Source organism: Sciurus vulgaris (assembly GCF_902686455.1).
Source record: "Sciurus vulgaris genome assembly, chromosome: 4".
In the NCBI taxonomy this organism is placed as follows: Eukaryota; Metazoa; Chordata; class Mammalia; order Rodentia; family Sciuridae; genus Sciurus; species Sciurus vulgaris.
Genome location: NC_136464.1, coordinates 7,512,877 through 7,539,298, shown reverse-complemented (window position 1 = coordinate 7,539,298; position 26,422 = coordinate 7,512,877). Strand labels below are relative to the sequence as shown.

General features: G+C 55.3%; 2 protein-coding genes across 3 annotated transcripts in view; one reads left to right on the top strand and one right to left on the bottom strand.

Moving 5' to 3' along the window:
• The window catches only part of LHPP (phospholysine phosphohistidine inorganic pyrophosphate phosphatase), a 127,990-nt gene extending 125,687 nt beyond the window's left edge, over positions 1-2,303 (top strand). For both annotated transcript variants that reach the window (XM_079138080.1, XM_079138082.1), the window contains one exon: positions 23-2,303. In XM_079138080.1, coding sequence (XP_078994206.1) covers positions 23-119 — 97 coding nt within the window. In that variant the 3' untranslated portion in view covers positions 120-2,303. The remainder of the gene's footprint in view (positions 1-22) is intronic.
• Positions 2,304-7,471: 5,168 nt separating this feature from the next.
• The window catches only part of FAM53B (family with sequence similarity 53 member B), a 73,952-nt gene continuing 55,001 nt past the window's right edge, over positions 7,472-26,422 (bottom strand). Inside the window, exon 4 of the mRNA XM_079137792.1 lies at positions 7,472-8,113. Within this exon, the coding sequence (XP_078993918.1) occupies positions 7,745-8,113 (369 nt within the window). The 3' untranslated portion in view covers positions 7,472-7,744. The remainder of the gene's footprint in view (positions 8,114-26,422) is intronic.

The following is a 26,422-nucleotide window of genomic DNA, read 5'->3' as shown; positions in this document are numbered from 1 at the left end:
CTGTCTATGGCTCTATTTTCAGGCCCAGTGACGAGCACCATCCCGAAGTGAAGGCTGATGGGTACGTGGACAACCTCGCAGAGGCTGTGGACCTGCTGCTGCAGCATGCGGACAAGTGACAGCCTTCAGGGAGGGCCAGGCCTCTTCCATTAACGTCCCTCCTTTCCCAGTAACCTCAGTGCCCAGAACACTCAAGTTCCTGACAGCCCCACCCTCTGCCCTCTGTGGGCAGGGGAGGGCCCTTCTGGGCTACCTTGCCCTGCACCAGAGCCAGCCAGCCCCTTCCTCAGCCTCCCTCAGCCATGCTTCCCTGGGCTCCTGGGCAAAGGTTTGCTGCAAGCCCCTCTGGGAATGTCCTGGATTCATTCACACCTGGTGCTTGAGTGCAGGGAGCACCACCTAACGACGTAGAGGCTGCCCCTTCTCCAGGCTCTCTGCAGCTAAGTGAGGAGCCTGGAGCAAGGCCAGGGGCTCCTGTGCATGTCAAGTCGCTCAGAGCAGAATCAGCCTGCCTCGGCACCCCACCCGGGTCAGCGCGATCAGACAGTGCCAGCCATGGCTTATCCCTTCCCTTCAAGTCCCCACTGCAGACGGGCTGGGGTAGCTCCCAGGGGCACTTTGAAGAGTACCATCCTATAGAGGTCAAGGCTGCAGGCAGAGGGGTTACTTTGGAGCCAGAACTGGATAGAATGAAGGTGTCATGTGCAGGAGGAACTAGCAACACTCAATAAACTTGGCCTTAAATAGCAGCGTTTGACTCAGGCTTTGACGACCAGAAAGGGCCCTGTGGGGTAAGGGTGGGGCCCCGGGTGGAGTCTCATGCACTGTCCCTGGTCCTGCCCCGAGCTGGAGCCACTGAACATCAGAGGGGCAAAGGCTGCTATGAAACCCTTCACCTTTCTCACTCCCTTAACAGATGAGGAAGCTGAAGCCCAGAGGGGACAGTGAGCTGTCCTCAGCCACACCTGGGAGATGGTAGGCCAGGGAAAACACCAGCACTGCCTTCCAAATTAGTTCCTTCTACATCACTGCAATTCAGAATATCCAAGGCAGGCTCACTGTATAAGAGAGTTTATCTAGCTCAGGTGTGGGGGCTCAAGGACACAGTGTTGCATCAGCTAGCTGGTGAGGAGCATGTTCAGGACCAAGAGGTCACATAGAAGGAAGTTAGAGAGACCAGGTCCCATAATCCTTTCCAAGGGCACGCCTCAAACTGGCCCCAACTGACCACCCACTAGGCCCCTTTTAAAGGCCCTAATACCACTCCGGGGGATGAGGCTGTCCACAAGGAACCTTTGAGGAGAATTCAAAGCTTATCCCAACCAGAGTGCTTTACTGAGCAGCCTGAGGTCTGGTGGTGGAGAGAGCCCCGTCTAGACCAGGGGAGCTGGCCTCCCCACAAAGCCTCCAGGATAGATTCACTTTTAAACCAAGTTTCAGGTTTCAAAATCAGTCAGCTGAGTGGGTAACTTGATTGCTCTGTTTCTCCCCCAGTCAATTCACAGAAGCCGTGATAAATCCTGGGAGGTGACTCCAGGTAAGAGAAGGCAGGAGCCCACAGAGGGTTTCCATTAGAGGAAGGCAGTGATGACGCACAGCAGCCGGGAGCCTCGGGCCTTGCCTGGCAGGCTGGCCACTACTCATTCAGGACCAGACGACGGTGGCCGAGACTTTTCAGGATGAGAGGCACTGGTCAGGGCAGTCATTGGCACTTGTGGGAAGGCCTTCGGCCTGTTGCTTGGAGCCCCCGCCGCTGCGTGTCGGAGTGGAAGAAGTGCAGCGGCTGGAGGGGAGCGTGGGAGCCCTGTCTGGTGCCTGCGGCACGCTGGGCTGCTCAGCGTGTTCTGCGGGTCTCTGGTCCCGGTTCTCATCCTCAGGGGGCTTGCCTCGCCTGCTGTCCTGGGTAGGAATTTACAGCCTGGGCAGCACCCTCTGAGGAAGGAGGCTGATCTGTCTTCCCGACAGTGGAGCCTCTTTCGAGTTGCTGCCCAGGAGTGGGGTGCAGACCCTGCTTTGTCTGGGCAGAGAACACACCACCCTCTCAGTAGGCTCAGAGAAGCGATGGCATTACTGGCATCTTACGGACAAGGCAACCGAGGTACAGAAGACAGTGACATGCCCAAGGGCCAGCAGTTAGAGGCAGAAGGGAAACGGGAGCACCAACCAAGATCTGGCCCCATGTCCCATGCCACTCCCGGTGATGGCTGAAATGCTGCAGCCACTCTTGCCTGAAATTCTCCTGTGGGAATGGCCTGTGGTGACCCAGTGGCTGAATTTCCAGCACAGTCCATGCATGGGTGTCTTCTGTCTCCAGATGAACGACTTTTTAAAATACTTTTTCTAAGTTGTAGTTGGACACAATACCTTTACTTATTTATTTTTATGTGGTGCTGAGGATCGAACCCAGTGCCTCACACGTGCTAGGCGAGTCGACCACTGAGCCACAACCCCAGCCCAGATGAACGATTCTGGGGGTGGAGTTCAGTGCTACTGCGGGGAACCAGGTAGCACCTTTTACCTCATCTTTTAAACAGGATTCATTCCTCAACAGGATGTACTGTCCTCTCTGGAGCAGATGGTGCCTTGCCCTGCTGCTTACCCCAAATGACAGTGCTGCCCAGAAGTGAAGAGTGACTTCCCTCCTGTGGGTCCTTCCAGCTGCTCGGTAGTTACCAGCCGGTGAGGGTGCAGCAAGGGGGCCCGGCCCTGGTTACTGCAGACCCTCCTTCTACCTCCCCAACCCAGCAGATGGCTGGGCAGGCAGAAAGCCTCCTATGTGTTCATCTTAGGGCAGAAGTGGGGGCACAAGAGAGCTGGCATGCACAGCATCCCTCTGCCAGGCCTCATGGGTTCACCTCCATGCCAGCACGACTGGCAGTAGCTTCCCCACTCTGGAAACGAGTATACTGGACTCTGCATGACCTCCTGAGTCCTGACTTTTAGATTACAGAAGTAATACGTATCACTGTAAGAAGAATAACAGGAAAGTATAAAAAGGAACCATACGCCAACGGGGGCCTGGCCACCGTCCCAGTGGGGCCTCTCCTCCACCTTCCTTCCAAGCACCCTGTACAGTGCGGTGGGGGTTTCGCCCATTCTCTCGAGGTTGAGGCCTGCTCAGAAGGTGGGCCCCACAGCAGAGGTACCTGTGAACCAGCCTGGCTCGGGGACCGCGGAGGGTGGAGCCGTGCCAGGCGAGTCCTAGAGCCTGTGCAGCGTCCTAGTCAGAGCGAACAGTGAGGGACAGAAGGGTGCCTGGGGGAGGGCTCCGGAGTGGGGGAGGGCAACTGCAGACGGGCCGAGCCGAGCTGGAGCAGAGGGGAGGGTTGTTACAGAAAGCGACCACCCTCTCCACGCTGTCCTCAAGGCTGCTGACACCCTGGATCTCCTCAGCGTGGTTACCTGGGGCCCTGGTCTGAGAGGCCAGGCACAGGACTGTGTGCCCACGCAGAGGTCTGAGCCACACAGCTGTTCATGGGAGCAGAAGCCCTCAGCTACAAGCCCAGTCCGTGCCACTCCTGGGCTACCCTGACGGGTGGGGCAGACTGGCCACGCAGGGAGCTGGAGAGTCCAGCCCGAGTGAGACTGGCGGCTGTCCAGTGGCAAGGCCGATGCACAGCAAAGTGCAACTACGGCTCCCCTCTGCCCGCCTATCTCCTTGGCTCCTGGCTGGACCTGTCCACCTCCAAACATGCACACACACTGCCCCGGTGCCGGCCCACCTCGACAGCCTGCAGTCTGCCCCTGTGAAGATCCTGCAGCTGCCCTGCACTGGGAACCCTCCCTGGCCGTGTGACAGATCCCAACTCTGAGGCACGGGGAAGAGAAGGGTGCAGCCTGCGCCCCTGACAGCACAGAGCTAAGGCTCCCGTGGCAGAGGGGAGGCAGGTCTGCCAGTTCATCACACCTGACAAACCACACAGCTGTGCCCAGGCACATGGGTATGCACCAGGAAGCTTTATTTACACAGTAAAAGTAACAAGCAAATTCCTGAGACTAGAGCGGCTCTAGTGCAAGACAGACATGGCCTGCGCAGGGAGGACAGGCTGCGGTGGGTAGTGGGGGACAGACACCTGGCCCCTGCAGGGGCTGGCCCAGCACTCTGCTGACCGCCATACTTCCTGAAGCTCTGCAACACCAACACCGCGTGGGTCGGGGCAGGGGAAAGCACAACCCTAGCACAGCCCAGAGGCCACCTGTCACCCAAGCCCTGGACATCGCCTCACGTACTGACGTCACAATTCATTTGCCAACAAGACTATGCTAGGAGGTCAGACTACCCTACCTAGGCTACAAGAGCTCCATTTCCGTCTGTAATTAAAAAAAAAAAAAAAAATCTCTTAAGAGGCATGGTTTCCTCTGGCTGGCACTGTGGGAGGGCTGTGGCTGCAGCATGGCTCAAACGTGGTGTCACCCCACTGTCTGCACAAGGCAGCGCGCCCTCCAGGGCTCCCTGGGCCCCTGCACCTGGCTGGGTGGCACCATCCCAGGCGATGACATCAGAGGTGGTCGCTGATGTTCAGCTGACCACCCCGTGGCCACAGGGTACACGTGTCTTTACCCTCCTTGGCAGAGGTGGGTGCAGGGTCCTGGGGTGTGTGCTAATTGCTATGGAAGCTTGTAGGTACAGGCAGTGCCCTGAATGCACCTCGGCCACATCAGAGCGTGAGAAATCACCCCCATCTGCATTAGGAGACCCTCCTGGAAACTGGGGTTTGTTTTCTTTTTAATGTGGACTTTTCCTTTATTTAAATTTTCTTTCAGCATACAAATTCACAAAACTTTCCTGCTACAAAAATTTTGTTGAATAGTAAGGCTTTCTGAGAATGAAAATCCGTGTGTATGGTCAGAACAGGCTCCCTGGGGACCTGCACGCGTCTGCCCACGGACTCTGGGCCAGGCTGCGGCCCACCACCCGCGAGTAAGGCAAGAGGGTGTGCGGTCATGTAAACAGTTAGGTTGCGGCCCCGAGCCCAGGCCTGGCGCCTGGCAGACAGCAGCTCCCGTCAGTCCAGTGGCTTCTGCAGTGAGAGGGGTGTGCCATGTGACAGGAAGCCCCTTCCCCGCAGCCGTGGAGCCCTGCCCCGCTCTCACCCTTCAGGTCTTCTGAGCAGGCAGAGGGCCTGGCACAGCTTACCCTCTGGGCCCTGCGCCGCTTTAGCCTGTGTTGGGGCAGGAATCACATGTAGGCCCTGTGAAGGTGGGGCTCCTGCTGCCACTGGCAGGGGCTACCATGCAGATTGGGGTGGTACCCACCACCCTTGAGGACAACCACATGGGGGTCAGAGGGAGCCTCCCAGGTAAGCCTCCCTCCCAACAGCTCCAAGACCGAGTCCCGGGCCAGTGGAGTGGGGCGGAGGAAGGGCCTCTGGGCTGCGTAGCTGCGAAGGGAACAGTGGGGTACCTTCTAGGCAGGGCCTGCTCTGCCCAGTCGCAGGCAACCACGATCCAACTGAAGGCCTTCCTTCAAGGAACAAGGACACCTGCCATCTTCTCCTCAACTGCAGCTGACTGCTGCTATCGTGGGCTTGGGTCAGGGGCTTTGGTAGGACACAACAGTCAAGAGGGGTGAGGAGAGTGGAAAGGGCCAAACCCTGTCCTGGGATTGGATCATTTCTGCCTGGAAGTGGCCTGGAAGTGGCCTGGAAGTGGCCTGGAAGTGGCCTGGGGACGCTGAGGCTGTGACTCAGCAAACTCTACTGCCTGCCCTTTGGCCATCAGGCCTCGGGTAGGGGCAGGCAGGTCTGGGGGTAGGCCACACCACTACTGCCCTATGACACACACTTGCCACCAGGTGCCTCCTGTCCTGCCCCTAAGGAAAGGCAGTTGGCAGCCACTCCCTGACTTAACCTTGGCTGGCCCTGTGCAGGGGACGGGAGAGGGAACCACAGGAAGGGCTGCATTCACGGTGGTCACTGTTGGTATGGCCACTCCAGATGCCAGAACCTCCCATCCTGGGCTTTCTGGGGACATGCGGCACTGTATGTGCTCTCCATGGTCTCTTGACAACTACCCGCCTCCTCTAGGGCTGCTCTGAGAAGACAGGGCCCCAAGGCCCGGCAGGCAGGGATCAGAGCCTTGTTCCCTGGAGCCACCGCTCTCTGGTTTGGCTTTGCAGTACCTCTGGTGGGAGTGTCAGCAACCCCTGCCCCTGCAGGACCTGCCCCACCCAATGCAACCATTATATGGCCAGCCTGAGGCTGCCCACAGGGTCTCTGAGGGCCACTGGGGTGTAGGGGCTTCCTGCAAGCATCTTGTGGCTGATTTTTTTAAAGATGCCACCTATACATCAGAATGTGAGCCACCACCCTTTGGATGTAGTAAAAAGTGAAGGTTTACAAAGTTTCCCAAACAGGGTCTTTCTTGAGGAGAAAGGACTCAACCTGCGGAGCTGAGGCGTTCACTCACCTACAGAGACGAGCAAAAGCAAAGTGACTACGAAAGTGCTGTGATCGCGTCAGTGAACTCGCGAGAATGTGCCAGCTATTTTTGGCCTTATGGGAAGATGAGCCACTTGCTCACAAGCCAGCTCACTTGCTCTTGTCTGCAGAAGATGCCAAGTTTGCTAAAAGCCAGGTTCCCAGAGTGCAGAGCCTGTGGGGTCTGCAAGGCGGGTGGGAGCTGCCCAATTGCCCCCCCTTGGGGCGGTGCTGGGGGGGGAGCCAGGATGCGAGCAAAGCAAGCTGTGCCAGGGCAGGCCTGCCTCAGGGGCAGCACCCCGCCTGAGATCCCATGGGAGACAGAGGCAGATGTCCTGAGGCAGGCCATGCATGCGGATGAAAGCCAGAGTGCCCGTGAACACAGGAGAACATGCTGGAAGTACTGTAGGGGTCCCAGGCCCAAGAGTGGCCAGATACCTTCCACCCCTGAAATGCCCACAGGCCTAGATCTGTGCACCTGTTCCTAGCTCCTGACTCCTGAGGGAACTCGCAAGAGGCTGCGTTTGAGTCACGGTATCTCTGCACTCACCTGAACGAGGGAAGGAGCCCCGGGAAGGCTACCCTGCTAGCCCGCACGGCAGCCCCTGCAGCAGTGGGGTGTGGGGAGAGGTGGTGGGTGTGTCTTCTGGCCAACAGATCCACCATCTCTACCCCACGTGGATGGCCTCCAACAGGCACCCAGAGTTGTTCCCTGGCCTTGACAGTGGACGTGGCTTCCTGGCTTGTGGCCCACACCAGTCCCCATGCATGGGATTAAGGCCAAGTGGCTCTGGTGTTACTACAGGAAGGGATGTCTCCCGAACCTTCCCAGACCTGGAGCAGGGAGACCTGGGAGAGAAGGCACGGAGTAAACGAAGTGAAAGATGCTATGGGCCAACTCCCAGAGTGAACCTGAGTGAGGCCAAGAAAGGCCAGGACACGGCCCAACAGACCCTGGCCCCTGCTCAAGCCTGGGCCCCCAGCATCCCCACCCAAGGGATGCAGCACGGGCCCAGCCCTGTCCGACACCCCACAAGAAACAAGGCAGAAAAGACCAAACCAAAAAGCTGCTCTGTGGGCTACAGCAGTTCCATGGACCTGGGGGCTGACGCCCTCGACGGCTGGGAGACTGACACGTCCCATTGTGAGGCACTCAGCCTTCACAGAACTTGGGGAGGCGGTGGGCAGCCTCCCTGGGACCCAACACCCTCAGAAAGCTTTTGTCAGACCCACGAGCTGGGCTACCCCTGTGAGTGTCCACCAAGGGCTCAGAGGGAGACCCGCTGATTTGACTGTGCCCGCCCTGGACCAGGGCTCACGCGCCCTCAGTTGTTCTCTATCTGCTCGATGTCCAGCTCGCCGTCCAGGGAGCAGAGGCTGTGCCCAGCAGCCCTGCAGCCCCTCCAGGCTGCGGCCGACTCCCGCTTTCTGCTGCAGTCTTCATCCAGGGTACAGCCGTCGGACTCCTCGCAAGACAGGTCCTCTTGGCAGGTGAGGCCATCATCGAAGGAGCGGGCAGGAGGCTCAGGGACCGGGGTCCCAGCAGGGGTCCTGCCCCCTGGGCTGGAGGCTGAGGCTGAGAGCAGGGCGGTCCAGGCCCGGGTGCTGCTGACATGGAGGGCGAAGGGGCTCTGGGGGCCGCAGTCCTCCATCCCCGCACTCAGGCAGCTGAGGCTGCTGAAGGTCTGACAGTTCTGTGGAGGGGCAGACACAAGGTTACTGCAGGGCTGCACCCCTCCTGGACCCAGGACCACATACCCCATAGCTGGGCTAAAACCTCGCTGGCACTTGGTCTGCCAGGCTGCAGCAAGACTGCGGGATCCTGGACTCACTCATGAAGACACAGCCCTGGCCAGCGAACACTATGCTAATAAAGGAATGCAAAATTTAGCTCTTTACCAATGTAACTGGCAAAAAGCGGAAACCTGATGGTACCCAGTTCCACAGTGAAACGGGTACACTTAAAACACCTCGGGCGCAGCCTCTCCAAAGGGGACCTGGCAGGAGTGCACCCGAGTCCTGGAACTGGTTCCAGGAAGCCCTCCTCAATGCTCAATCAAATATCTTATGTAAAATGACGTAGTGTTTGTGCAGAACCTACGCACATCTTCCCAATGCTTGAAATCATCTCTAGATTATTTACAATGCCCATTACTACGTAAATGCTATGTAAATAGTTGTCATACTGTATTGTTTAGGGAATAATGACAAGAAGGTTGTACATGATCATTACAGATGCAATTATTTTTAAAATATTTTTGATCCGAGGTTGGTTGAATCTGAGGAAGCAGAACCCATGGATGACTGACTGAATAAAGATTTTACCTTCAGACAACCATTTAAAACGTGCAAAGACTCAGCAACGTGAACTTTTGTTTTTTCAGTGCTAGGGACTGAAGCCAAGGCTTGAGCATCTAAGAACATACTCTTTCACTGAGCTACACCTCAGGTCTGATGTAAATGTTCTTAGTCACATTAGTCATTATAAAATGAAAAAGAAGAGAGTCACCCAAATCCCCTGTGAGGATAGTCAAATAAAGAGTGTGTTTTCAGACAGGGATCACTACATAGCTATTACAGCGGACAGGGCAGGAGGGAGCTTATTGACACAGAGCCACGCTCATGGAGAGAGGCCTGAATGACACAGCAGCCTACCCAGGCTGCAATGCTGCACAGAAGGGCTGGAATCCCACCACCCAGCTCCCATGATCCACAGGGTGAGACAGGACCAAGACAGGTTGAGCTGCTGACCACTGGGTGAGACCAGAACCATCCAGCGATCTGGTTCCAGAGTTCTAGGCCCTGCCTGGAGGTGGAGATGCAGCATCTCTGGAAAGCAATGGCCCTCTTGGCCTTCTGCAGGCACGGGGGAGTAGGGTTGCTGATCTGCTGGAGGAGGGCCAAGCTCCAGGCTGCTTCTGGTGCTCGCCAGCTGGGGACCTCGGCAGCCTCATCTGAAATACACACGTGACAGTCCCTGCCTGTGTCTCACAGCCCTTGGAGGCCTTAGAAAGGAAGTGTGGCCGCCCAAGAGCTCCTCTGCCACCAACACTGCCTCTGTGTGGGGTTAGTCTGAGGCCTGCCAGAGCAGTGGGTACAGCCTGAGCATGACCTGAAGGGACAGGCCCACCACTGCACAGCTGAGTACAGTTAAACACTGGCTTTCCTCTCCCTAGGGACAGAGGCCGTGACAGTAAGGAGCACCCCCAGCTTAGCCCCAGACAGTCCCGACGGGACCCACAGCCATGAGGTCGCTTAGATGGACAGCCACAGAACAGCCATGCAGAGAGAAGGGAGAACAGCCGTGCAGAGAGAAGGGAGAGGAGGCAGGCTTTGGTATTTTCCCTGTACCCGGGGACTTGCAGCACCTGTTGCCTCTTGTGCCACACACATGCCAATGCCAAGAGCACAGACCTGTCTCAAGAGCCCTGGTCCTTGAAAAGTCCACAGTGTTTGTGTGTTGCTTTGAAATCAAGATGACCAACAGCTGCCACAGCAAACAAGCTGCTGGAACAGTCCTGGCAGATGGAAAATAAAAGGCGCTCCCCCGGAGGAAAGCAGGGTGCCTGTGGGCTGCGTGCTGGTCCTCTACGCTCTGCAAACGACTCTGAGGAGTCTGCTTCTCTTGGAATCTTCTGATAAGTGGGAAAGGGGCTCAGCACTGGGATCTAGGAGAGAGGGGCCAGGTCGCCAGCTGCAAGTCCCTGGGAGTTGACACAGCCCCTGTGTGCAGAGCACATTCATTCCCCTCCACAGTGACACTTCCAGGTTGAGGAAACCTGACACCTGGAAGGGCAGAGGCTTCACAAGCCTGTGAAGGAAGGATCTCTCTGACCAGCCTCAGCAGGACAGGGCCCAGCCTGAGCAGTCTCAACCCATGTGACCCTGGCCTCGCTGAGCCAGGCTGCCTGGTTGGAGGAAGCCCTGGAGTAGGGCCAGGATCAGACAAGGGCACAGCAGCCCAGGGAGCCACACCTGCCCTTACCCATCCCAGGCTGAGCGAGAATAAATATAAACACGGGCTGGGGCTGGGGCTCAGTGGTGGAGCACTTGCCTCACACGAGTGAGGCACTAAGGCACTAAGTTCACTCCTCAGCACCACATATAAAATATAAATAAGTGAATAAAACAAAGGTATTTAAAAAAAGAATAAACAAAATGTCCAGTCCAGGCCCAAGTGCCTTCAGTGACCTGCTATGGGTGACAAGGCTCTGACACCACCATGAGTTTCCCATGTCTGTTGAGCGCAGATGCCTAAACACATCACGATTCCCTGTAAGATGGAACGTGGACAAGGCAGGCCATGGGCAACCAACAGAAGTGGCTCCACACTCAGCACCAGGCTCCGTGCCTCCCCCTTCCTGCCTGTCCTGTCCAGCAAACCACCTGAGGAGCAGGGGCAGGTCCTTTGTGCCTACGTGATGATGCGTGTGGTCTGAGCGTGTGTCCCAGCTCCACACGTCAATACCCCATCCTCACACACAGCATTAAGAGGTAGGGTCTTGAGCCCTCATGAGGAGCCCTCATGAGTGGAATCGATATCCTGATTAAAAAAAGGCCTGTGGGAGCTCATCGGTCCTTCTGCCACATGCAAACATGAGAACATGAGAGGGTGCCTCCCCAGACTTGGAACCTGCTGGTCACAGTCACGGATTTCCTGGCCACCAGAACTAAAAAATGAACTTCTATCGTTCCTAAGTTCCTGACTCAAAGGTCTTGTTGGAGGATCCAGAAACGACAAAGACCCATGTTAAGTACTGGCCACAGCCCACAGAGGGTGCTGGGGACCCCTATTTGCCAGACCTGGAGAGGGCCAAGTTCAGACAGGCTGCTGCAGATGCAGATTTCACCCCACAAGACACCATGGCTTCAGACAAACCTTCCCAACCTCTGGGCTGTGACCTGTCTGAAAGACAAGGATAGTCAAGGACACCCAGGGCCACCCTTGCCCTAGCCATTAGGAATAATGGGCCCATTCTGCTCTGCAGCAGGATGAGAAGTCATAGGTCTTGGTGGTGATTCTTGTCACAAAAACCATGGGATGCACACCCCCCAACACCAATATTCCTCGGTTGCAAAGCCAGGTATCACCTTGAAAAGTCTGCTGACTCAAAACTCAGCCATTTCAGCCACACCAAGAGCCACCACTGAATGCCCCAGCTGGTGGTCTGTCCCAACTGCCAGGGAGGAATGTGGCTGCCACAACGGGACAGTGTACACGCTGCCCAGAACCCCACTCCTGGTGAGCCCACTCCAGCAGACACCCAGAGCACACCCACGCCAGGCCGCAGCTGCCTGGGCCCACCACGCCCTCAGGTAGGGCCCGCCAGCCTGTTCCCAGGAAGTTGCATGCACTTGTTGGAGGCCCAGAGGCCTGAGTACCCTCAAAAATGTCTGGGGTAAGTTCAAAGTGCCACATGAACACATCATTCCAAGGTGAAATCACTGCTCTGGGACAAACTGTCCCTCCTCTGCCAACTTCTGTTCTCTTGAGGCCCAGCCAGGCCCAGGAATAGGCCACGTACTAGGACATAGGCTTGCCCAGATAACGAAGCCCAGTGAGAACAGTCTATGTGGCCTCAGACGAATGGCCAGAGATCATAACTCCACTCCTAAAGTCTGCAAGAGGCAGACAACAGTAGGCTAGTGTAGGGGTGAGTTTGGAATGAAGGTCCTGTGTGCTGAGCTTTCCACTAGACCCACCAGAGCTCAGCCTTAACCAGCCAGGACAAAGGCCATGGCCACTCCTGGCTGCCCAGCCTGGCTCTCCAGCTCAGCCCACCCCACCCAGTCTCCCCAGGGCTTCCAAACTGGTAGTAACGGCCCCTCTTCTTAGGGACTTTTCTAAGCAGATACTTGTTCTGCAATACTCCTCCTGGCTCCAGGCTGCGCTCTGGGACAGAGAGAGAGGTGGCCTGGGCCTTGCTTTCCAGGTGTAAGTTGAACCCTGCCCCTCAGGAAACTCATTAACAGAAGATACTCACTCTCTGTTGCAGCCAATGCAGGGCACGTGCCCTGCTGAGCCTTGGGACCATCAAGCAAGCATGTCAATGGGACTCCAGGAAGATCTGAGCTGCTGAAGTATGATTCCTAAGTAGGGACCCAGAGGGTAAGGCCTAGGTGGGGCAGGGAAGAACAACAGAGTTCCTTCCGGGAGTGATGGCTGGGTGCTGAGAGGTCCCCAAACCCATGATTCTCCTCCCCACACACAGGATCAGGTGTCCAAGGACAAGAACAGGCTGGCTAGCCAGCGATGTGTCTCAGAGTACACGACGCAGCTCCCCTGGGTCCTGGTTCTGCTCCCAGTAGGGTCCTCCTCACTCTCCCTGCAGGGCTGGAGGAGGAGGGCAGGGAGCATGTTCTGGAGGGAAGCACTGGACCCTTCGCTAAGCCAGCAGCCTCACTTCCTGGTTCCTCACCTGGGCAACGAGACTGTCATCTCTGACCCAGTTGCTTCACAAAGCGTCTCAGGAATACAAAGCAAATGGTGGTAAATTGGGGCTGTTGGATCCCTTAATCTACAGAAGTCCCAACTCTCCAGGCCACGAGTGATGGCTGCTGACAGCTCATAGCGACCCCTTCCAGAAGGGTTCTGGGCTGGGAAGCCCACTGGGGCAGCCCTGGTCCATGACCAGTCTATGTGCACGTGCTGCCCTTCACTGTGGGCAGGATCACATCCCAGGTGCCAGTCATACTCCCAGGCATCAGGCTGAGGCCCACCTTCTGCTGTGCTTGCCTCTCTGCTGGCTTCACCCCATCCCAGGGGCACCCTGCCATGACTCTGGGCTTCTCCCCAGAGCCTCCTGCCCTCCATCGCTCACCTAGTAATCCCAGGCTCAGGCTCCACTCGTAAGGACTCTGCCACCTGCCGAAGGCCACAGTCAAGGCGGCCCCAGTGCTAACCTACGGCTTATGATCCAGCTGCTTGCCAGCACCACTGTTCCTTCCAGGATAAGACACCAAGCCCCAGAGACTGACTACTGGGCCCTGTCAGGAGTCCAGTTGTTTGCACCAGTTTGCCGGGGACACCGTTTCTTGAGTGACCAGTGTCTGAGCACAGTGCCCGCATGAGACTTCCTCCTGGCTTCTGGCTGGGCAGATCTGTCTCCCAGGCCTGTGCCTACTTCTCTCTCAGGCAAGAAGTGCTGCCCCTCTGCAGCCACTGCTCTTCGAGGCTGGCACGTTCACTTCTCTTTTCAATGCATCGCTCTCTTTTTAATCCAACCTCAAGGCCACATTGTCATGTAGGTCTTAGGGAGTCACCTCGAATCTAAGAAATGGGGCATCGCCAAGCCCAGCCCGTGAGGCGGGTGTCGCCCTGCTGGACACCGCTGGGCCCGAGGCTCTGCTGGAGCACAGGCGTTTCCTCCCCAGATGCACATACGAGACCAGAACTGCCAAGTGTCGAGAAAATACGAGGCTACGAGAAGGGACAGCCTGGGAACGTTCTCCCTGGTGCGGGGCTGGCTCGGAAATGGGCAAGAAAGTGAGGTGTGTGGTTTCCTGGGGTGTTTTCTCAAAAACTACCTCAGAAAAGAAAAAAAGGCACACACATACTTTTGGCCTATCTTTAACCCATCTCTGGTAAACCTGAATGTTGCAGGAAGGCTGTACTGTCCCACAGGAAGCTGCCACCCCCACCACCTCTGGGGCCTGAGGGTCAGGTGGCGGGCTTTGCTCCAAGGCTGCCTTGCCCCACGTGGGTCTGGTGTCAGGTGCGGGAGAGCACAGCAGCTCTTCCCGGCGCTGCAGGACCTGCCTTCTGGGCAGCTGTCTTCGCTACTTCCTGTGCTGGAAGGCCAGCAGTTTGCCTGGGTCTGTGTTGGTGACAACTCTTTAAAAGAGGCAGCATGCTCAGTGCATCTCTGGGCAGTCTCATCTCTGGGTCCTGCTGAGGCTGGATGGCCTCCTTACCCTCGGGAATGAGGGAAAGGCTGGCTGAAAACTCAGATGGGGGAAGCCCTGTTGCCAAGGCCTGAAAATGGGAAATAAAGCCCTGGGGGATTGGAGGCCTCCGGGGCCCAGGCAGCACCACTGTTTTGGAGCTGAATATTCCAGGTTCTTCTAGATCACCGGTTCTAGGAGCAAATGACCCAGTGCAGGCAGAAGGCACTAGGGAGGTCCCTAACTTCCTTCTTTGCTTCCTCAGCTAAACTCCGCACAGGCCAACACCTTTCACCAAGCACCTGCCATGGGCTGGAAGGACTGTGGCCACCCCTCCCAGATGTCAGACCAGGGGGGACAGACTATAGAGAGAATGTCTCAGTTCAGATTAGTCAGGCTCATGGGACACAGCCATTTGTCTCTTCTTACAGAAAAAGGAAGAGGGTCAGAAGAAGTGATGGGCTCCAAGTCTCTTACGCTACCTCTAGCTTACAGGCCTAGCGAGTTCCAGAACAAGTATGCTGCTTGGCCACAAGGTCCAGCTATCCTGAGAGTCACAGCAAGAGGAGCAACACCAACTTGGGGTTCCCCTCCAGGACTCCCCCCACAACCGTCCTTGGCCTTGGCCACTCCTGCTCCTTGGGCTCTCCTGGGCTCTGTGCTGCTCTGGGAGTAACTGCCCTGCCCTATTCTCCATGCAGGAGCACTGCCTCTGGTAACGCTAGAGGCCCTGGGCCCAGCTGGACATGAGGACGACGAGGAAAATGACCCACAGTCCTGAAGGCCGGGGTTGTCATTCCCAGGGGTAACCCATTCCCAGGCACAGGCGCCCAACAACCAAGGGCTGAAGGGCCAGGCTACCGCTTCCTGGGGCAGACCCAGGGAGGGTAACGGTGGGTTCCAGAAGACCCTCCACTCTCACCAGCCATCCAGTGCACTGCCAGGGTAGGGGTGTTCTTCGTAACAGGGACCTCAAAAATCAACCTAGTTGGCCTAGAGAGTGGCAGAGGTCACTGGAGCGAAACTTGTTGGACCAAACCTCTGTGACAGGCCAGGCTGGCCCCCAGCCCAGCCACCTCACTGCTCTTCACATGTGCTCTGGCTCCTCTGTCACGTGAACTCCCCTCTCCGGCCAACCCTTCCAGCAGCCCAGCCCATGTCTCCCTGTTCTCTGGCAGACGCCTTCTGCCCACCAAACCCAGTCAGCCACCTTTCCCTTTGGAAGCAGTCCCCAGGTCCCACCAGGCATGCAGGGAGCCCTGACCTTGCACCCACTGCCTAACCCAGGGACTGGCTCACAGTGGGGCTCCTGCACCCAGGAGGCTGTGCTGGTGCCCACAGACTGCGTAGCAGTGGACGTGGCTTCTGCATCAGGCCCAGAATGGCGTGCGGGTCGGCCTAAGCACTGAGGGTGTGAGGCTCACGCCAAAGGTCTCCCGGAGCCTTGCGATGTTTCTGCGGGGTGCACTGGGGCCGGCACACACAGGACGGGGCTTGCGCAACTGCTTTGCTTGCCTCTTGGTGTGAAGAGAATTCTTTGCCTAACAAAAATCGAGGGACCTCTCCAAAACACACAGGGCTCTGGTAGGGAGCCAAAGCTAATGTGCCTGAGACCGTAGTTCTCAAGGTAGAACCAGTCAGCAGGACACTAAAGTGGCTTCTGCAGTAGGGCTGGGGGCACAGAGGTGGGTCCAGGGCCCTCAGAGGGGATGGTGCCACTAGTTGGTGTTCAGCCGCCTGGAGCTGGTGTTCCACAAGCCACATCAAGGGCAGGGCTCCTGAGGACCGGGTTCCCTTGGCCTCGTTCCAGCAGCCACGTCTCCAGTCCAGATGTGGGCTTCCATGAGGGACACCTGGAGAGTAGGACTCCTTTGTGGTAAAGTGAGCAAATCACCACCTGGTTCAGCCATCTCATTTTGTAGATGGGCAGACTGAGGCAAGAGAAAAGGAAGGACTTGTCCCAAATCTTACAGCTAGGAGATCAGATCTCTGGACTTCTGGGCCACACTCAGGAGAGAATGCAGCCCTCCGGCAGCAGGCAGTGTGGCAATGGCTGCAGACGCCTGGGGGCAATCCCAGCTTGCTCTGCTCCCAGCTGGCTGAGACCCGGACAGACCATTCAACTTCTGAGTCTTAGTTTCTCATTTGTACCAGGCTAATAAGAGTCCCCCATAAAGCCACAGTCTCACCTACAGGGTTCGGTGATCAAGACCAGGTGTGATGTGTGCTGCCGGCCTGAGTACCCACCTTCCCTCTCCACCTCCTCCCCACACTGGGCTCGGAGGGCATGCTCCTGGTTCTGGGCACCCAGCAACGCACAGCAAAGAGGCCCAGGAGCTTGGCTTTTAGTACGGAATCTATTCCCAACTGCCCTAGTTTCTAACAAAAACTTGCTTTCAAGAGCAAGAAGACAGGTCGGCAACACAAAAGATGAACTATCTAGGAAGACTTTTGTAAGAACCCACAAAACTGATAGAAGAAAACAACAGCAAAGTAGGACTGAACACAAACACATCCTGGGTCGAGGATGTGAAACTCAGTCTGGAAAAGGAATGAATTCATACACCAACCCCAACCAGAAAGGTCAACGGCACTTCCAACCCCAATGGTTTTAAGACAAGCTGCTTTGTTTCAAGTTTTTAATAGAAAAATAAACAAGTGAGATTGGTCAGGGAAGTTCTGTAAAGAAAGGCTAACCCTTAGAAGAGTAGCCTATAACCATAAAACATGTTAAAACCTATTACAAAGTCTCAATAATTAAGAGCATATTAGTACTTGAGTACATAAGGTAGCTAATGAAATAGAAGAGAATACTCTAAAACAGACCCAAATTAGTAAAGCATAACGGTGGACTGTCAAAGAAGAGAAGAAAAGATGGACTTTCCAACAGAAGGCAGTGCCACAGATGGGTAGTAGTATTTAAAAGAAAAAAAAAGGTTGGCTCTTCTTTTGGACTTTACACCATTCACAAGATCAACTCCATACAGACCAAGACCACAATAAAAAACCAGAAGGCAACAGGGGAATCCCTTATATTTTGGGGGTAGAAAGACCTGTCTAAAACTCTAAATCCAGAGCCACAAAAGAAATGATTAATAAATTTGATAAAAACACATACATGTCAAAAGATGTCAAAAGCACAATAGTGCAGTCACTGTAGAGAACAGTCTGGCAGTTTCTCAAAACGCTAAACACAGTTACCATGAGACCCAGCAATTCCACTCCTACGGATATGCCCAATAGAAATGAAAACATAGGCCCATTTGTACACAAACATTCATAGCGGTAGTACGCATATCAAAAGCCAGAAACAACCCAAAGGCTATTATCACTGGTGAGCAATTAAATAAAATGTGGTATATCTGTACAATGAGTATTATCTGGTCAGAGAGAGCAATGCGGTACTGACACATGTCACAGCAATGATGACTCTTGAAAGCATTATGTGAAGTGAAAGAAGCCAGACACAAAGGCCACATGTTGTGATTCCATTTATATGACATTCCAGAATAAAGAAATCCATAGACAGAAAGCAGATCAGTGGTTGCCAGGGGCTGGGGAGTGATTGCCAATGGGTACAGGACTGTGTTTGGGGGTGATAAAATATTCTGAAGTTGACGGTGGTGATGGCGGTACGACCCTATAAATATTCCAGAAAACGCTCAATTGTACTCTGTAAATGGGTGAATTGTGTGGTATCTGAACTATATCTCAGTAAAGCCCAAGAATGCCAAAAACCAGAGTCAGAAAACAAATAAAAAATTATAAGAAAATATCTGCAATTCATACCACAGGCAAAGTTAATCTCCCCAAGAAACAACTAAAAAGAAAAAGACCAATGGCTCCATTTTTTTAAAGGGCAAGTAAAGAGAAGACAGAAAAGGACACAAAATAGGCTTTAGATATGTTCTCTTCTGCTTCCCAATCAGCATGAGGTGAACAGACCTCGGCCATACACTCCCGCCATCATGCACAATGCTGATGATACAGGCAACAGGACCAAGTAGCCATGGCTCTGAAAATGTGAGCCAAAGTAAGTCTTTCTTATAAACGGTTCATCTGAGGTACTCTTGTCACAGTGACGGAGAGTTAACTAAACCACAGCATAAGGAACGAGCCGTGAACGTGAGGCCTGGGGGTGGGGAGATGAGGTCGCGGTTTGCTCCACGTGCCACTCTGATTTTCAAACATGTGACAAGCTATCCCAGAATAAAACACACGCACCTGTGCACAAGCATTTCCTTCATGAGGAGGGGGCATGCTCCGTCAGAAATGAGAAAAGGTCAGAATCTTCACAAGGTGACTTGCACCTTTCAAAAGAGAAGCCCTGGCCGCATTTTCATGTTAAGACTCTGCTGTTTCTTTTCCAGAGTTCTCTTTTTTCCTTATTGGTAGGAACAAAGATTTTGCATTTTTTAAAAATGACACTCTGAAAAACTGTGTGGGCAAAATCCCTACCAGTCGCAAACACCAGTGAAGAGGAGTCTCACACAAGCTGGGAAGGAGAGAGCATTCAAAGGGGCCATTCCCCACACGGCAGTGGCCACACGTCAGACATCCGCACCAGGCGGTGGGCAGCCTCTGCACGTGACTGTGGCTTTCACAGACCCTGGGAAGGGGGGATCCTGGAAGCACTTGCAGTTGTGGAGGGTCACGAGCTGCTGCCACCCACCCACCTGGAGCTGGTCTGGGGCTTCTTGCTCCAGGGAAGAGCTGGAAGACCCAAGGCCACACTGCCTGCTTCATCCCAAGAAGCCAGTGACCTCAGGGGAGGAGGAGGCTGCTCCTGTCACAAATGGCCCAGGGGGAATGGCTCCTCCTGTCTCTGAGTAGCCTCGGTGGCTGCAGAAACACTTTGGTACACACACCACTGACAGACAGTAGGGCCAGATGGCTACAGTTCTGGTGCATGTGAGTTCCACCTGTGCTATCCCTATACCTGGTAGATGAGATGCACAGGCCAAGTTCAAATGTGAGAATCAGCTAGACTTCCCTTCAATTGCAGGTAGAGAATTCTTCTTTCCTCCCAACAATAAAATATAAATCATGAAGAAAAGGCAAACACTGCAGATGCACAACTGTGTAACTCATCTACCCCGACAGATCTCAGCACAGAAAACTCCAGAAGCAACAGTCACCCCAACTCTTCACAGGCTGCCCTTTCCAGCTGGTGAAGTGTTTCTCCTTCCACACAGCGGGTCTCAACACACCTCCAGGGGCCTCGGACAAACCTTGCTCCTCTCTGGGTCTTCACCTGTCCTCTATTCTGAGGTGTGGTCACCAGAGTCACCCTTATGGACTCACAGCAACCTGTAGGTAGTGGGAGGCAATCAACACACTCCAAGGGCAGCTGGTTTCTGGCTCCAGGCTGCCTTGTACCAGACCTGTCCTGGGAAAGTCCTGCCTGCTCTGGGCCCATTTCCACAATCGGAGAGTCGTGGGCATGAGCCTCGGGTGGCCCCCGCCTGCCCTGATAGGCTGCTACATGGAGACCAACTGTGATGAGACTCAAGGCCTGGCACCTAACCCAAATTAGACCAGTGCCACTGACAGTCATGGCCCTAAGCAGCCATCTTCAGGCCAGTCCTACCTTGAGCTCCAGACCCAGTGGGTATGTATGTCCCTGCAGATATCCCAAGGAACCTCAACGAGTCTCCAGCCTGATCCAGCACCTTCCTCCCCAAGCCTTCAGAGCCACGAGCAAATGCCTCACCAAAGGCCCAAAGGTTCAGCCTGCTGTGCGATCCACAGCCCATTCCTGTTTTACCACATGCTCCCCATCCACTCAGCCTCCTGTTCACAATGAGCTCTCCCACAGTGCCCTTCCTGGGTCAGGATCACCCCCTGCCACAATAAACCTCTCTCCCCCTTGAGAAACTACACATTTCAAAGGTCAGCTGAAATGCCCAACCCTGCCCCACAAAGCTCCCCTGGTGCCTCTGCTCTGCAAAAGGAACCCCACACCACAAGCTGGCTGGGGACCCTGGGGAGCTCTGGCCCTGCCTGCCTAAGGACCTCAGCCAGGGGGCCAGCCTCCACCAAGGCCTGGAAGAACAGGGCAGGGCGATGGAACAAACGGAAGGTTAAAATGATGGCCACGCAGGGTGGACCCTGCCTCTAACTACAGGAATGGCGTTTCCTTGGCACACTGCACTCCAAGTTTCGCTCTCCCCATCTGTAAAAGAGAAGTGAAATGGCCTGTAAGGGACTGTCACAAGGCTGAAGTGAGACCATGAATGGTGCCTGGCTCAGAGGGGTTTAAACACCACCTGATGGCGCCCTGCTACGCCAAGATGGACGGCGAGTAGCCCCAGGGGGAAGCAGAGCAAGGCGTCCACTTACTCCACCCACAGCCTCTGAGAGCAGAAATCCCCGGCATGCTGGAGGGGACAGGCCATGCTGCCTCCTCTCACTGGCCACTGGAGTCCTGATGCGGAGACCACAGGGCAGCAGCCAGCCAGGCTTGTTCGGCATGTCCCAGCGTGCCCAGGCAGGGCAGATGGCTGTGGACATGCCCTCTGGTGGTGGGTGTGGCAGGACATTCCTGAGCACATTCTGCTTCTCTGGGCTCAGCTGGCCCCACCCACAGAGCCAGAGGTGAATGGCAGAGGCGAAGCATGCGGCCCGGTACCCTCTGGGTCCTGGAGGACCGCTGTAAGACTCCCTTTCCTGGGGCTTAATCTGCAGGCCAACAAAACACTTGTTTATGAAGGGGAGCGTCAGGGACACCCTAGATGCTTGCTCACCAGGCACCCTTCCTGGAGTGGCCTGCCCCCTGGCCTGGGTAAGTCCCAATTCTCCTACCCGATCTCACGCCCTGACAGGGAGGTCCTCGTGTGATGCTCCTACGCAGCCGGGGCATGTCAGGACCAAGCTAAATCCACCACAGACCCCAGGAGGTGGGGATGCCATACAGCACCCGGGAGCTGTTTCCTTAAGGGGCACCAGAGGTGCCAGGAGGTTCTCAAGAGGCTGCCAAGAACGGCGCTCCCTCGGCAGTGGGAGATGGCCCAGGGCAAGCTCGTCGCCCCTGGACTCGGGCGGAGGTCTGCCCCCCGCAGCTGTGAGGCTCTGGCAAAGCAGAGGGGAGTAGCGACTCTGACCGGGAAGCTGCCTGTGGACCGGGTTAGGGGAGCACCTGGACACCCCAGCTCAGCAGAACATGGCCCCCACTTGGAGCCCCACTACAGGCTCCGGAAGGGTTGGCCTGGGCGTGTCCCCATTGCTTTGACTTTCCCAGGGACACACCTCAACATACTGTGAACTTCCTGACAGGCTTATTTTTTTCCCCTTTCTATTTTTTCCCTTTTGTTCACTGCTGTTTAAACATTTGGCAGGATCTACAAACAGCACTTGCCTCCCAAGGCATTTAGAAGGTCCAAGCAAGCTTACCATCCAAGGTAAAGCACCTAAGAAATTCGCCTGGGGCAGGTGGCAGTGAACCTCTCACCTCCATTAGTTCACTATCAGCCCCAGGCAGGCCCCACCAGCCTCCAACTGAGGCCCAGAGAGGTAGAGGTTGGCTTGGGCAAACTCCCAGCATGGGGCATCCTGTAGGCCCGGCTCAAATCTGGATCTGCTGTCCAAAGCATGGGATTTAACCAGCCTCTTCACTCACTGTTAATACCAGGACTCAAGACAGTAGAAATTCAACCTCAGTTCCACCCTCTAAGAGCTTACAGAAATCTCTGCCCATTACTTGGCAAAAGTTTCCAACAACTAGGGCAGAAGGCCCTTGGGCACCATCTCCCCACCAAGTGGAACAAGAAAGAGTGGCTCAAGGGAGCCCCCAGGCCACACCTCTGTACAGATGCAATTTCCAGCTTTCCTGCATGGCCTCAGGCCCTCTTCACCTCCCTGCCACCCTGCAGGTGGGTAGGGGGCTGTGTTTGCTCACCAGTCACACCTCAGCCCAGGACAGGACAGGCAGTGGTTGGGACAAGGGCGGGGCAAAGTGGCTCCTGAGGAATGCACAGGACTTGGAGCTTCCCAAGTCACACCTGAATGCACACACTGCTTCCTGCGCAGAACACCAATGCGTAAGGCTGATGTGTCCTCAATGCCCACCCAGCCATACCTCCTGGCATCTTGCTTTGTTCTGGGAACTGAGGACATTTCTGGGGCTCATTCTTACATTCCGACAATTGTGAAGCCTCGACATTTACTAAGTACGTACTCTTAGCCTCCAGGGATTCTCCCACTAGACCTGCATGTCACATGAAGCAGAGGCATGGTCACCTGAGGGACTTGCCAAGATCACAAAAAAAGAAGGTGGAAAGCATCTGAACCCCAGAGCCTGACTCCAGGACCAAGCGCTAAGCATCATGCCACGCTGCCCGAAGAGCAGCAAAGAGAGCCCAGAGAGGGCAAGCCTCCTGGCCAGAAAGCCAGCAACGTAGCAGTCCAGTAGGCCGCAAGGTGGGGGCTGTTGCCTGCTGAGCCAACACTGGGCAAGTCCTCAGCCAGATGAGAGAAAGGGGCAAAGGCTGCATGGAAGTCACTTCCCCCTGGAGCCCAGGTGATGAGTGACATATTCACACAGAGGAGGCAAAACCAAGACAAAGCAGTACTCAGTTAGAGCACCCTCAGATACACACAGTACCAAGGAAGGGCCCGCACTCCCTTCTTCTCCTTAGCTCACGTGTGTGGGCATGCACCCCTCCATCTACCATCCTGGAATCAACACCTGCAATGACCAGTGGTGCTGGGCCAATCTGATGCTGAGCCCCCACAGCTCTCATGGTGCAGACCGTAAGTAGGGCCAGAGCAGTGAGGACAGGAAGTGCCCAAGCTGGAAGGCCATGGGCCTCTGGCCTAAGACCACTACTGGCTGAGCCCAAGTCAGGAAGTGATTTGGGGAAAGCACAGAACCCTGGGGGAAGTCACTTTCCATCTGCAAAGAACACCATAAAAAGGAGCTACCACTGTGTCACTGGCCAAGGCCCACTCAGAAAACAGGGCCAGGAGCCAAGGGGAACTCTGGAAGTAAGACTCCCCAGTCCCCCAAGGAACTTCCACCTTGGCTTAGGGGAAGAGTACCCCACAGCTCACTGGCAAAAGGGTTCCTTCTTCACCCTGTCCTCCATGTGCTCCTTGAGACACGAGTTGACACCACCACTCCCTGGAAGGACAGAGGGTGGCGAGGCCCTGCGCTAGGAACCTCAGACACCGCACAGGTTCCTCGGGAGCCCCAGGGCAAACGTCCACACTACTATGGGATGAAGAGACAGGGAGGCTGCAGAGCCCGCACACGGCACTCATCTGGGTCACTCTCCATCTGAACAAAGCCAGGATGCATGTTCCTCACGGAGGAGGAAGCAGCGGGAGCCCCAACCGGCAAGTCACTACAACTGCAGCCGGAGGGCAGGGCAGGGGCTGGGCACAGAGCGGTCATTATTCTCACACACCCTCAAGAACACCGCCCTGCCGGGCGCGGCTTTGTGGGCAATCTGCCCCGAGAGCAGGTCAGGGAGGCTTTCTTTTTTAATTAGGTTAACACACTTTTTAAATTTTTAGTTGTGGGTGGACACAATTCTTTTATTTATTTTTTTTACGTGGTGCTGAGGATCAAACCCAGTGCCTTGTACATGGGAGGCAAGTGCCCTACCTCTGAGCCACAACCCCAGCCCAGTCAGGGAGTTCTCAATAAGTTTTGGGATCCAGACAAGGGGAAAACAAAAGCCAGAGCCAGCATGTGCACAGATTCCCAGGGTCGGGCCCCATTCTTACACCAAGGCCTCCCCTGGTGGTTGTGGCATAAGCAGGTGGTAGGGCAGGGACATGCTTTTGCCACGACAGACATGGACGCCACCCTTCCTCATCTGGAGCCTCCCTCCTGCAAGAGGGCGTAAGTGCTACCCTGGTGACCCAGCAGACAGGCATGTGCTCAGGCTGGCTTGTAGGTGTCCTGCTCAGTCACAACCACAGTGAGGCCAGCCCACGTCCTGTGGCAGTAATGTCCTGAACGAACAAGTAACTGGAAATCACTGCGGGCCAACACTCCCCAAGAACACATGCAATTTACAGAAGCTTTAAGATGGCGACTCTAGAAAGACAAAGCATCCCTACACACTAAAAATCAATTCTCGCTGCAAAATCAAGTGTGAGGCAAGTATTTCCCCATGACTGTCTCAGCAGGGTGGGGCAAGTCAGTGAACCCAGCTTGCTCGGCAGTTGACTGCCTCTTTCCCTTTCACTTGGGCCCTTCTCTCATCAATCTTGGCCATTGTCCCCTCTAAGTGAGACCTTGAAGTGTTTTCATGCAAGTAGGAGAAACCAACATTCCTGAAGGCACTGTGGGACCTGTCCAGGAGAAACAGCTCACATGCGCCTTTTTCCCTATTAGCTTGTGATGACCTTTCATAAAAACAAGAACTAAAGCCAGCTCTCTTTCTTGAGAGAAACATCAATTGTTGCAGTTCAGGTTAACAGAGAATCACAGAATCAAGGATTCCACTCAGCCAGTTGAAAGCAAAAAAGCAACTTCCAATGGATTGGGAGAAAAAAATTAATTGTGCCTTTGGAAAACTCTTCTCTGGGCGGCAGGCAGGGCCCAGGGCCGCTGAGCCAGGAGCTCTGCAGGGCACTTGGCAATTCCTGCTATTCACCACTCGCAGGTGGCTGACAAATTTCCCAGGGTTTTCAGCTCACTGATTGCGCCTGGCTCTTTCAGCAGGGCTGCAGGAATCTATACAGGTCCACTTAAATCAGTCTGAAGCTGTGAAAGGCCCCGTCACTCGCCGCCTGGACCCGGCCGCCCAAACAGAGCCCCGGGAGGGCCAACGGACGGGCGCAGGGCCCAGAGGACCGTGCCAATTAAAAGTCCTAGCCTGTGGGCCTTTCTCTTTCTCGTTTTCATTCCTACAGCTACATTGTGTCCACTGGCAGCAGGTTCCAAAGGCAGAGCGCTGCATTCACCTCCCAGAGCTTTAGTGCACCATCCCTGAACCAGGCTAATTAAAAGCGTGGCTCCCTCCCAGGTGGCTCTTGGAGACAAGGAAAACAAGAGGCTCCGAAGATGAAGCACAGTGTGCACATCTCGAGGACAGGTTCTCTTCACACTTCCAACCTGGGCCTCTGACCCCAGAAGGATGGCCCCTTGGGTCTCTAGGATACTCTATTGTTCCCTGCGTTTGCTGGAGGCTTCCAAACCTGGTGGAAACCTACAGCTTACATAGCCTTGTTTAGGAATCATGTGACCCAGGTGAATTTGATGTCCACTGCCAGCACCCTGCCCCGAACCCTGGCACCTGGTGAGCTGGCCAGTCTGTGGTTGCTACCGAGACAGTCACAGCTAGGGAAAGAGGGGACCCAGGTCTGGCCACTTGCCTGCTGTTTATCCACAGCCTGGTTACTCTGCCCCTCTGAGTCTGTTTTCATAACTGGACAATGAGAAGGAAAGAGCTTGTCAAGTCAGCTGGGTCAGCACCATCAGGCACATGGCCACCACCACCCCAGTGACAGCTAGGGCTATGACCTCAACCCAGCACTACCGGTGGCCATAGCTCCTTTAGATGCTCTGCCAGCAAACCAAGGAGCTTTGGGTCTTCGAAGGTAAATAAGAACCCCCCAAGACTGGAGGTACTCATGGCCCTCCCTGCCCCCTTCCCTTTAGAATTCCAGACCGGCTCCTAGCCCAGACATGAAGATGTGGGTGGCAACTCAGTTCTTTCAGCAAAACACGTTACTTCTGGCTGAGCTGCCTGGCACTCAGCAACACTTCTCCAGACTAACAGGGTATGCAAGGTGCTGACCACAGGGTCCTCCCATAGGAATAGTTCCAAGATGCAGGGCTCAAAGGTCTTAGCCACAGAGGGAGACTGAGGAGGCAATCTCCCTGGCCTGCAGGAGAGGCTCAGAATTTCAATCCCAGATGACTATGGGCGAGGGCTCCAGAGATTGATCAAGTCCTGGAGTTTGACATGAGAGGACAGGTGGGTCCTGGGGTGGCAGGGTGATGGGAACCGGGAGGGAAGCAGAGGAGGGCTGCGAGGACTGGCTTTTCGATCCACAGCCTCCTCTGGTGAAGCAGAGACAGAGACAGATTCCTCTGCTGCAGAACCCAGCACTGCCCAGAACATCTGCCTCCCAGTGTGTGGGAGCGGCCCTGCTGCATCCAG